General features: G+C 35.1%; 1 protein-coding gene across 10 annotated transcripts in view; it reads right to left on the bottom strand.

The window, feature by feature from the left end:
* Positions 1–13,600, bottom strand: part of LOC107590590 (RNA binding fox-1 homolog 1) — a 183,623-nt gene that overhangs the window by 17,711 nt on the left and 152,312 nt on the right. For all 10 annotated transcript variants that reach the window (XM_016279446.1, XM_016279448.1, XM_016279451.1 and 7 more), the window contains exons 7-9: positions 12,238–12,291; positions 2,557–2,689; positions 61–100 (exon numbers count right to left, since the gene is read on the bottom strand). In XM_016279446.1, the coding sequence (XP_016134932.1) occupies positions 61–100; positions 2,557–2,689; positions 12,238–12,291 (227 nt within the window). The remainder of the gene's footprint in view (positions 1–60; positions 101–2,556; positions 2,690–12,237; positions 12,292–13,600) is intronic.

Consider the following 13,600-nt stretch of genomic DNA (forward strand, 5'->3'; position numbering starts at 1 on the left):
GGGGGGGGGGGGGGGGGGGGTATGTACATGATCATTCAAGGACGACATGCGAATACTTACATATATATCTGCACCATAAAATCCATCCTGGTAAACAACACTGGAAAGATGCAAACCCACGCGCACACACACACACAGACAAACACCAAACACAACAAACAAAACAGATCAATATTAGTGCATGTTCCCATGCAAGCAATACCAACCCCATCTCTAGCCAGGGTTAGTGGAACAGAATAAGAAGTACACACACTGAATAAGAGTGACAAAGGCTCTCTACAAACACTCATCACTTTTGAAGTAATTTAAAAGGAGACTGGAGTAAAGGCTTCATACAGGGGCCACAGAGAGCTGAAACTGCCTCACATCATATTTTAGACATTAGCAAAATGGAAAAAATGGGAAAGAAAAATGTATGTAGAAAATGTTAAAAATGAGAAAAATGTAATAATAATAATTATTATAATTATTATGAATAATCAAATATATTGTTTTGGAATAGCGTTAAATTATTACACTTCTAAAATTAATTCAAACTTCTTAACAGATTCCATTCTTACTTTTGTTTTGTGGATAATTTCAGTCTTATGTGTGCTATTGTTTTCTTTGTAAACAATACTTTTAAACATTTTGCTTAAAGTTTGAAAATCACTTAATGATCGCTTAATGGCATTTAAAATGTAACTGAGGGTGACAGTGATGTCATTGTAATATTTGCTAACTGAATTGTGTTGCTTGTCTTCTTTCATTTATTTGCATACTGAATTTTGAATTACATACATTTAATCATTTCTGAGCAACATTCAAAGCTGTAAAATGTTGATATGCTGAGCTGGATGTTGACATCACTGAATTCAATGATGAACTGTCTTTAACTGAAAAATTAGTGTTTACTATTGTCACTTTGCATTATTGACACACTATTTTCCTAATTAATGCTGTACAGTTGCTTTGACACAATCTGTATTGTTAAAAGCGCTATATAAATAAAGGTGACTTGACTTGATAATTCTTTAAAGGTGACATATCATGAAAATCTGACTTTTCCAGGTTTTAAGTGTTATAATCAGGTCCCTGGTGCATCTACCAACCAAGGAAATGTGAAAAAGATTAACCCAGTAACTTTGTTTTGGTAAGCCTTTTTCTGCAAGCGTCTGAGAAAACGAGCGCGTTTGATTTCGCTCCCTCTGTGACGTTGCAAAGGGATCTCATTATAATATTACCGCCCCTTAATCTGTAAACTTCCACTCAAGGCACCGGCATTTTGATTTTGTAAGCGACAACGGTGTACCAGCTCTAATGCCATGGCGAAACTGTTCTGTCTTTGGCTGCACAGACGAGCACAGAACACTATTTAGAGTCCCAGCCTCAGAGCAGACAAGAGAGCAGTGGATTTATTGATTTATTTACTGTATATTGCTGCTGCCACACAGACCTAAAATAAACATGCAATTTATTTCCCAGCTGTTTACCTCCACAGACATAACCGACTGTTTTTGTAACTCGTGTGTTTTTAACGTAAACTTGTGTGTGAATGAGAACTTAGTTTAGTACTCACATGCTGTGACAGCCGCTTTCTGTCCGTGTGCTTTGGATGTGTGCGCTCAGAAACCTTATATCTGAAGTTTAAATTCATGGTTTAAAACGCATGATTTCAGCGCGATAAACATGATAATCAGAACCAAAACATATGTTTTTAGCAGATACGAGCTGTAAAGGCGCAGCTCTATTCTGGAAAAGGGGGCGGGGAGCAGCAGCTCATTTGCATTTAAAGACACAGGCCCGAAAAACAGCTCGTTTCTGCTTCCACTCAAAATAGGCATTTTTAAAATTATATAATAAATGATCTGTGGAGTATTTTGAGCTGAAACGTATTACATATTGTAAAAAGGGGCATAATATGTCACCTTTAAAATCTAATAAAATCAAATCTATATTTTGTGTTTAGTTTTATGACTTGGCAAATCCAAAGACTAAAAATCATATCAAAAACTTCTAAACTAAAATCAAAAAATTCTATTGATGCCTTACCAGCACTGATATTTCCTTTATATTTATCACACAGTTAAAGTGGCATGTTTTTTATTTTTGATTATTTGTGTTAAATTTATTTTTGCTGTGAATCTTCTAACCTTCCCATTTGTCAATTTACACAAGACAGCAGGCAGTGGAAACTAGCCTGTGGCCCCTGAAACCTCAAAATGCCACAAAACCTCCATCAATATTATCGGCTTGCAGTTACATACATGAAATCAACCAAAATAATCAGAATCACCATTTGACTGCTCAGAGATCACAAATGCTTCTGCATTCAGTTGTTCGAGAGGATTTAAAAAAGAAACGCTTAAGGCCATCGACCATGACAGAACAGCATGAGGGTTGACTGTCATCATTACTTGCAGGATGCACGGGTTTCATGCTGCACTGGTTCTGTGTGGTGAGGTAGAGATGCATGCATGTTACAGCAGCCCAGTGACGAGGGGGAGTGGTTGTCAGAAGAGAGGACTAACGGTGAACTTGTGTGTGTGAATGTGAGAAGGGAGTGTTGTAACTTACCCCCCATAGGCTGGGATGTGTGGGGGAGGCGCAGCTGCCCGGAACGTATTGTAAACGGTGCGACCTCTTCCTCTTAAGTGTGCCCCTCTGTACGCTGCTGCCGCTGTGGCTGCTGGGTATGGGAAGCCTGGCACTGTGGGGAAAACATACAGTTCATATATGAGGAGCCATCACAGAAGAAAGATAGTTAAACTGGTTTGAAACTGTGTTGTTTTTGTATTGAAACTATTCAAAATTGGGTTACACTTTATTTTATGGTGTCCTTGTTACAGTGTAATTAATTAACAACATATTATAGGGTTAAGGGTAGCTGCATGTAATTATGCATATACTATAGTAAGTATATGTAACATGAGTAACAAACACAGTAGCACTTTATTTTATAGACCTGTTCCACGTGTACATACTATGTACTTATTATAACAATTACAATTAACTGGGTAATAACTACGTACTAACCCTGAAGCACCCCTAAACCTAACCTTAACCTGTGTAGGTACTTTATACTACCCAGTACTTTCCTGGTTAAGTACACTGTAAGTTAAGTACACATACTGTAAAGCTGAAAAATAATAAAAATATGAATATTAAATGAAAAACGTAAACTTAACTCATGAAAATGAGAAAATCTGTAAGTATTAAAATGACTAAAACTGAAGTAAAAATAAATCAATGCCTAAATATAATTATTTGATAAAAACAAAACTAATAAAAATGCCAAAAGCACAAAATTTAAAAATGAGAACTGTAAATATAAAAATAAAATATGATTAATATTTCTAAAATAATATAATATTAATAAATACTATAATAATATTTAAGTAATACTAAAACAGCATTGGTAACCATCATTGTGTAAATGTAAAGACAGGCTTTTCATGCTGTTTTGAAATAAAGAGTTTGAAGTACTGTGACATCCCATCATGGGCACATTAACAGGCCTCCCACATATATACATTAACGCCGATTCAGTATTCAGCAACTTGGCCTACCCTGATGCACGACAGTGTGCACTTTGTCAGTATGCTGAGATTAACCAATCATAAAGATGTAATTTACATATATATGTCTTAAAGGTACAGTAGCAAAAAATCCTGAGAGGCAAAAATGGTCACGTAAAACCAAACTAAAATAGTTTTTAGTACTTCTGGGGAAAAATAAAATGCAAAATTGCAGGACATGACCCCTTTATAAACTCCAATACGCACAGTAAGACTCATTATTGCAAAAATACCCCCCCCCCCAGGGTGATTACACTGCTACTTATGAAATAAGCAACTAAATGGAAAAAGGATTGATTTGAGGTGAAATTGTTTTAATATGTGAGAACAAAGACACAACAGGTGCGATACAAAAAATAGATCAGTGTTGCTAGGGACAGTCAAATATGCAGTTATCTAATGTAATATTTGACTGTAGAATGCCACGGCTGACCAATCAGAATCAAGTATTCCAGAACGCTGTGTAATAAACTGCCAAATGAACTATAATTCCACAAGTCTCCACTAATCTGAGCTGTGAGGAATGGTGCCCTTCCTCCAGCTACACCTGCAATTAGCCGAAAACTCTAACAATGAATAACCAAACTATGGGAGGCATACAGACCTTTGAGGCTGGGTGAAAACAGAAAGCTTTGTATTGTTGTTAAATGATCATTAAGTTTAATAGGGCGTCGGTGGTGAAAATGACTTTTAAGAGGCTTAATTTGAAATGGTTGAGAGGAAGAAAGAGAGAGGGGGTTTGTGAAAGCTGCTCCATTCTTAAACATTACAGGTTTTCAAAAGGAGATCATATAAATATCTAATAGGAGCACTGAATCTTTATAAAAAATTAAGATTTAAGAAAGGGGTTTGCGTGATGTAGAAAGGTGAAAAGGATTGTTCCATTTGACTCTTTGTCACCTTGGATATGTCTCGTTTTCACACAGTGCGCCACAGCTGTCTTATTATATAAAAAAATGAATTACAGCTAAATGAACTCTACATTTTACTTTCCAGTTTACTGTATTTATAAAGGAAGACATTACCTACCATATTTGTAATGTTAACATACATTTATATATATATAAATAAACACATACATACACACACACACATATATATATATATAGTGGTTTATTCCAAGGCTAAATAATGAAAATCCTATCATGCATACAACTAATAGCTTTTGAGAAATGTTTTTGAAAACCCTACAATGGAACGTTAATGCTGCATTTAAAAAAACACCAATAAAGATTCATTAGTCATATGTATTCCTTTCTCCTTCCATGCCAGGCAGCCCATCTGACAGCCAGTTTTGAAATATGCTGCATACACGTTCACAGAGCTTCACTTTGATGTGTAGAATGTGTCCTGAGGAAAATAAATATGAGATGTATTTAGCCTGAATATTTACAGGATAAACAACTTAGACTATGCACTTTCATTTAGAACGATGAAGGGTGGAGGGCTAGATGAAAACGGAGAGAGAGCGAGATAGAGCAACGGCAAGTGCCGCTGAATGAGAAATGGGAGCGTGCAGCAGCAGCAGCAGCGAGCTCCGGGGGATGCACAGGAGAGTTAGTCCGTTTTATTGCTTTGAGAGCGATTACAGTGAAGCAGATGCTCTGGCCGACGGGAGGTAGCCTCCGCATCAAAGCCATAAAAGTGTACAACTGCTTTGTAGTGCAATAATTTATCTCATTGGCTTTTATGTGGGAAGTGTTTGGGGGGGTTGACGTGTGGGCAGAGCTCATGTTTTATAAATATCGCAGGAGGTTTGGTTGCCCTGTGCATCACGCTCTGCAACCTTTCACAGTGCAGCAAACCGCAGAGACATATATACAGATGCATATATAAACAAGATGCGCTTCAAAATTAGACAACAATCTCACAGCTTTCAGATCAAATGCATTGCGTATTGAGTATGGATAATTCAGCAGTTTGTGGTTTGCAGTGAAATACTCATGTTCAAACTAGGATCAAGACTAAATACTTTGATTATTAATCTATATGTATTCTTACCTAAGATTTAGCTATTATATTTTGAAAATGGACCTTAATGTGCATGGTTATAGGAGTGGTATTTTAAAGAGGATAAATGTAAATATTTTTTTAATCTAATTTAAAGTTTGATTTAATGCACAGCAAGCTGTTGCCATGATAATTAATAGTTCAAAAAACAAAACAAAAAAACAATTAAAATATAAAGATAAAAAAAATATCAAAACGAACAAAAATTTAATCAAATGAAGAATTATGAAATGATTAAAATATGAAAAAAAATGAAAATCAAACAAATTATGAAAATTATTAATTAAAATAAACTGACTGAAAATAAAATATGAAATTATCAATCATCTCTACTGAAAATAAAATGACATTACGAAAATTAAGAAAATAAAATTAAAGCAATTAAAATATGAAACAATGGGAATAATTAATGAATAAATAAGAAATAATTATTACAATTATCAACAAAAATAAAATGAATTAAAATAAAAGTTTTAATTGAATAAGAGGGAACATTTCTGATTGATTCATCACTCATTTGCAAATAAATCTAGATTACTAGTCAGCTAGTCAGTTGTTGGATTACTTGCTGACTATCTGACCCATCCCTATTAAATTTGCAGTTATTTTCCTTATATATAAAACAAGTAAGTAGACAGTCACTATTCACATACACTGTTCTCTACAGGCCCTCCCCAACTGGCAGCTTTATAATCCAAATGTATGTAATCTCAAAGTAAGCAGTCTTTTGTACATTTTTAATCACCTCTGTACACATGTCAGGGTCATTTCATATTATTTCTTCCCACAATGCAATCTCAAATGTTCAATGTACAACACAGAAGCAGTCACCAAAAGTACTTTCATTCTGCTTTAAAACGCTTCATCCTTCCACTAAAAGCCGCTTGTTGTCTTCCACGATAGCCTATCTGCACAAATTAATTCCATTTTGCTGCTGCCTTTTTGAAAATTCTCAAATTCTTCTCTTGCGCTCCGTTAATTGCACGTCACTTTTCAACCAGAGGTGGCTCTCGTTCAGTCAGGACTCAATCAAAGTGAGAGAGCAGGGACAGTGATGTCATACTAAAACACTGAAACATTAGCGCTGCAAAACTGTCAAGTCAATACAAATGACTCTAAATCATTATGACCCAACATATTCCATTTTAGTTCATATGGCTGAAACTCTCTCTGTCTGTTTTTTCTGAAAATTCAATAATCTGAATGTTGGGCACAGAGAAGTCACCCTTCCTCTCCTCTCACTTAAGGAAATTAGTTTATCAATTTGTGATTAATTATTTATTTGCCAATAAACATTTAAGAAGAGAAATTGAGGTCAATAAATGAATGTGTGCATGTGTGTGCAGAGAAACAAGTCATAGTCTGAATGGTGTGAGTATTAATGTGTGCATTTCTTCAACTTGTAGGCATTTTCATGTCTCGGCGGTTGATTTCAATTCAAACAGATGTCACACACACACACTCACACACACACACACACACACACATACACAAACAGACACAGACACAGACACACACACACGTACAGTATATATGTATATATGTATAATCTAAAACAGTGAAATAAAGAAATAATTTTATATATAACAATTTATAGTTATAATTATATGACTATTTATATTTATTATTAACATATGAATAATAATAAACATATTAGTGTGTGTGTGGTTACCAAAGAGACAACAGTGTCAGTGATGATTATGTTTTAGCTAAAATATGAGACACGATGTGTGATGACATCAAAGAAAAATCAAGGTAAATATTGCAAGGAAAATGGAATTGCATAATGTTATATACTGTGGAATTGCACAGTTAAAATAATGTAGTTACAACCAACTGTTACAATTTTCTGTTGTTTCAGTACTGCCAGAGACCCTAGATCGTATTTGGATACCCAAGTCACAATTAAAATGGTTGAATTTCATTGCACTACATTTACATTTAGTCATTTAGCAGACACTTTTATTCAAAGCGACTTACAAATGAGGACAATAAAAGCAGTCAAAACTAACAAAAGAGCAACAATATATAAGTGCAAATGACAAGTCACGGTTAGCCTAACGCAGTACACATAGCAAGGTGTATATATATATATATATATGTATATATATGTATATATATATTATACACACACACATATATACACACACACACACACAAAGAAAAACAAGTAGATAGAATAGAAAAAATAGAAAGCTAGTGTTTGTTTGTTTTTTGTTGTAAAAAAAAAAGATAAATATAGATATAGATAAAGTAGAATTAAAATAGAATAGAAAGTGTTAGAGTTAGAGGGTCAAATAAAGGTGGAACAGATGTGTTTTTCAGTCGTTTCTTGAAGATGGTTAAGGACTTATACCTTGAAGGACCTATCTGAGAGGTAAGACTCAAACCACTGGCGTGCGGTTCCTGAGATGCCATTTTCCAATAGGGTTGACAGGAGAATCTGGTGGTTCACCGTATCAAAAGCAGCAGACAGATCCAGCAAAATAAGTATAGAAGATTTGGAAGCCGCTCTTTCTCACTACAAATATATATACATTTTTAAATGGAATATTTTATTGTGTGTCATTTCCAATGATGCTGTAATTATGGAACAGAAAAATGTATAAAGAAAAAAAAAAGAAATAGTAAGACTTTTTATCTCAGAATTCTGAATCAAAATAAAATAAAATGCTAATCATAAAATTTACCTTATCAAGGAAAACCAGTTTGACACGTGATAGAAATTACATTGTTGGTTCAGGAACAAAAATGAGACAAGAATTCTGTTGTGATGCATGTGTCCATGCACGAGTATGGCTGTTAGACGTGTATCTTGTAAAAGTGCCCATAGTTGAGGAAACACCCTTATGTTTGCCTTTTGTTAAGAGAGCATGTGTTATCAGACAGCATATGAAAAAATAATTGCTAGAGCTGCATCTTTTTAACCTTGTTTGTGTGGGAACTCATTTCCTGAAAAACCTAAACAAAACAAAACAAAAAACACATGCATTAGAGAAAGAGTGTGTATGTGTGTGTCTTTAAAGAAGAGCCTCAGATTTCCCGTGGTCAGAGGTGGCCTCAATTTGCATAATCTCTGGGTGTAAATTGCTGGAAGTCTAATTTTCAAACATCCGCCCAATCTCCGTCAGGCGTAGCACTTAATCAGAGATCAGCCCTGCAGACAAGCGAGGTCTGGCACGTTGGTCATCCCTCAGCCTTCTGCCGGTAGCTTTCATTCCCCTCAGCCGGAGAACTGTTAATGAACCTCAAACAGTCTGCCGCAGGTGAGAGCCGCTTCGAGTGGCAACCGCTGAGGCTTGTTCAGAAACCAACCTCACGTCATACATACAGGACTGTCTCATGAATCAAAGACGCTCCTTTTCCATCCCGGTCCTTCAGAATATTTGTTTATATAGGTAACTTTCTAGCTTACTAGTCACCATTCAAATTCATGCTCAATTGCTCTGTGCAGTCTTTCTATCTGCAATCTAAGCAGCTATGTGCCAATACCTATTTCAGCCGTTAGACAAACAAAAGGATCTGAGGCGTTTTCTGATATTGGCACAATTTGGGGCGTATTAACGACACTTTAATTATAATTAAGACAGAGATCTGAAAAAAAAGAAACAGTGAGCGCTGAAAAGAATGAAACATTCGCACCTTAATGGGATGTGGGCTGTTTGGACACTTGAAAGGTGAGACGAAAGCAAATCAATAATGAGCCATTTTGTAATTAACAGAATGTGCGCTGAATTAGGCAAACGACGGTCTAGAGAAATTGAAAATATTGATTTTAATTTTATAAGATATATTTCAGCTCTTTGATGCCCTTGCGTCGACAGACAATTAGATTTAACCATCACCTCAATATTTTTGCCTTCCCGTTTCTTCTTATTATCATAAAATCTCTATATTTTCCCATATAATGGAGGAGGTAATGATGTTCGGGCAAGGTCAGAGGCTGGGATGGCCAAGGTTGAGGAGGAGATGACCGAAGGAAACGAGAGAAAAATAGTTCAGCGTGTATTTCAACCAACGAAACCTGCTCGTTTTCAAAGGCCCATAAAATGAAATGAAGCCCTGGGGGTCTGGACGCTCGCTGGATTAGATTTTCAAAGATGTGTAGCATGTTTGCAGTTGTGACAATGGCGTCTTGGAGCCTCTTGCCAATAGGCTAGTGAACACAGATGCACATTGTGAAACAGGCCCTTTGGGTGATTAGAACATCACTTCCTGCCTGCCAGCTCTTTCAAGCCTATGCCAGAGCCCGTAGAATAAGGTCACCCGTTATACACACCCCCAAACACCAGCCCCAGAACTATGCCTGCATCAAATAATGCAGTTAAACAACAACTGTTACAATTTTCTGCTTGTTTTGTGGTTAATATTTTTAACCAAAAAAAATAAACAGTACTGACAAAGACTCAACAAGTATCTGGACACTTTTTAAGTCACTATTAAAATTGTAGAATTTCATTAGGTTCTCTCGAAGGTAGAAATTAATGTTCTTCTAATGTTCTCAAAACATTAACACAAAAACATTACTTACACATTGTTCACTGGATGTTTTAATTCTGAAACGTTTTTAAATGTTACTTGTTTCAGAACGTTCAGAGAACATTCAAAAGTAACGTTCCCATTATAAAATGGAATGTTCCTTTAACGTTTGCATAACCAAAATAACACTTTAAAAAAAACATTAAATTAAAAATATAACAATAATAATAACAAAAATAAAAAAACTGGATGTTTTGAATGTTCAGAGAACATTCAGATATAACATTTTCAGAATTTAATGGAAACATTAGCTAAACGTACATAGAACATATTTTGTTAGCTGGACAAGTGGCATATATAACAAATGATACAGTTTTCTCAGAAGTAACTTCGCATTTCTGAGGTAATTTTATTTGCAAAGTAACCACCAGTGGCGGCTCGTCAGGGGAGGCAGGGGAGGCACAGCTTCCCCATAATTTTGAGGTGAAAATGGGAGGAGGACGATTTAATGTTAATAAAATTCACAATTCATTTCAGGTCATGCCTAAGAATGTGTATTTTTTTGTTTTTTTTTGTAATTTCACAGCTGTAATAACATGTTACTGAAGTTGGAAAACGCCGCTTTTCTATCGCGAATGTGCCAAATCTGCCAAATTACAACCGCTAATGATAGAGAAGGGGAGGGGGAGGCCGGGGGAGAGCTGAGCTCTCGTGCCTCCGTTGGTAAAAACAAAAATAGCCAATCAGCATCGAGTGTTCACTTTCAGCGCTGAGGAGTGTTGAGAAAAGAAACCTCGCAGAGGAGGCTAGCCTCCTTCTGGTATATCAACCAATCATCATAGAGACATAAATTACGTGATATTAGTTTGAATGTCTCCCGCTACGCTGATAATGTACCAAGTAGGCCTACTTATGATGAGTAGCGATATTGAATATTTGATCGCCAACAGATTTACCAAGCTGTCATTCAAACAGTATATATACAAATTAAATATAAAGGGAGAACACGCCTAACTGATATAGGCTACAGAAGTCGGCTTAATTAAATGGCACAACATCTTTTAACAAACAGACAGACTTTTAAGAAGGGATGGATGTTTGCTTCAAGTGATAGGCCAGGTAAGTGAAATTATATTATCTTGCTGTATGTGTGTCGTTTTCTTTAAGTTTTCTTACTAAAAGCAACCAAAAAGCCATTTTAAAGTGGTTAAATAATAATAATAATAATAATGATAATAATAATCGGCAGGGATCCCCAGACCAATACAATTAGTGTGCCTCCTCTATTTTAAAACCCACGAGCCACCACTGATAACCACTGGTGTAGTTCGTCATATTTACTATGAATTATCAAATTGTTAGCGTGAAAAGTGCACTTCTTCGAAATGAATGGCGTTTTCTTTGATTTTTCATACAATGACTTATCTAATGCAATGAGATTCATACATTTTTAAGCTGTCAATACTTTTTGGAGACACTATAAGTCCAATATATGGTAATAAAATAATGTAACCGGAAAATAATGAGCTCTTAAACTTGCTTTTTGAAAGGAACATGAAAATATCATATCTGATATCAGAGTAATTCACCATTTCATATCCTCTGTAGTGTTCATAAACAGATGATTCAGGGCATGTGGGTTGAGAACTTTTTTCACACACACAATGCACATTCGTGAACTGCCCATTAGCCCTGAATGCAAATGCATTTAACCCACTGTGTTACAGCAATACTTTGCGCAATTATTTATTTATTTTGAAGCATTTATAGTAATATGATTGTGTTTATTCATGAAGAACATAATTTTGATTTATGCTTCATATGTTCAGAAAAAAATCCATAGAATGGTGAAGATAAATTATAATTTGGTCGATTTTAGTTTATACGAGTTCTACATTTATTTATAGGAGTTCTACATTTAAATATATCAATTAGTAAAATTATTTATTTTTTAAATCAACATTTTATTTATTTATTCATAATTTTTTGCTTTTTAAGAAGAAAAAAAATGCTTTTGATAATTTCCAATGGCATTCTTCCCCATATTTTCATATTTTTATTTTTTATTGTGCTATTTTATGTCCAAAAATCAAACAGTTTCATCATTAGAATAACATGCATACCCAATTCTTTTTTACTAAAGATATAATTCATTACAGAGCCAATTTCTTTTAAATGTGGATCCACTCACCTGCATAGAATTCTGGGCTGTAGACTGCACCCATGACTGGATTCAACTTCCAGCCTAGACATAAGACAGAGAGCGAGATCTGATATTAGCCACCTCAGTCTGCACTACTAAAAATCTACATCTGATCCTACACAAGACAAAGAGTTGGATTCTGGCTAACTAGAACCTCCAGGCCCATGTGTAATGATGTCAGTAGAGGGCTGACCACCCTGAAGCACTGCTGTCATCCAGAGTAAGGAAAGGGCACAGAGCAGCTTGACAGATTTCTCTCTGATTCTAACATCTACAAATGGCCTGTCTGTTTGAGCCCTCCATACATACAAAAAAGAGAGAGATTTCAGTGATATAAACTGAGATCTAAAAGGTTGTCTCGGCATTTCAATTCCATTTAAACTTTTTCGGTGAGGAAGAGAACTGCTGTGAAAAACATTCTCAGAAAACTGACAATTACAAGCACTCTTTTTTAGTTTGAACGTGAGAGGTCTGTGGCCAGAGAAAGTTATTGAGTGTGAATAAGACAGTAAAGTTTCCTGTTTGTGAAGTTGCAAACTTGGTCTAAGATTGACTTGCAAACTAGCATGCTAATAAATCAATGTGAAATATTTACAATTCTGCACTGTTACTAGGTTGTTAACTAAATGAGTAAATTTGTGGCACTGATCAGCACAAGATGCTCTTCGGTTAAACCTCAAATTTTGCTGGTCTTATGCAAACTTGTGACAGTGCTGCTGTCATTAAAAGAATGGCAATTCAACTATTTACTAAACTTATGTAATTTGTACATAGGTATAAATTAGAAAAATTTAGAAAAATAGAAGCATTTTACTATTGCTCTCACATTCAGACATCAGCTGATATGATGTAAAAAATTAAATGATATAAAATTATTTTATTATTATTTTATTTTACACTCAAAATATTGTATATAATATAGGGATGCACCGATACCATTCAGACATCAGATGATATGATGTAAAAAATGAAATGATATAAAATTATTTTATCATTATTTTATTTTACACTCAAAATATTGTATATAATATAGGGATGCACCGATACCGATACTGAGCTCCTGTACTCGTACTCGTACTCGTTAAAATGCACCGATACCAAACGCCGATACCACACACCATGTGATGAGTGCCATATTCAGAAAAAGAAACACAGACAACAGACATCAGAATAGAGTTATTAGAGATTAAGGATGTCTACGAAGTATATGTATGCAATGAATATAATAATGTTAAAAATTCAGTATTAACCAGTGTTGGGGTAACTCATTACAAGTAATGCGAGTTACGTAATCAGATTACTTTTTTCAAGTAACTAGTAAAGTAACGCATTACTTTTTTAATTTACAAGA

Source organism: Sinocyclocheilus grahami, unplaced genomic scaffold, assembly GCF_001515645.1.
Source record: "Sinocyclocheilus grahami isolate Dianchi unplaced genomic scaffold, SAMN03320097.WGS_v1.1 scaffold130.1, whole genome shotgun sequence".
NCBI lineage: Eukaryota > Metazoa > Chordata > Actinopteri > Cypriniformes > Cyprinidae > Sinocyclocheilus > Sinocyclocheilus grahami.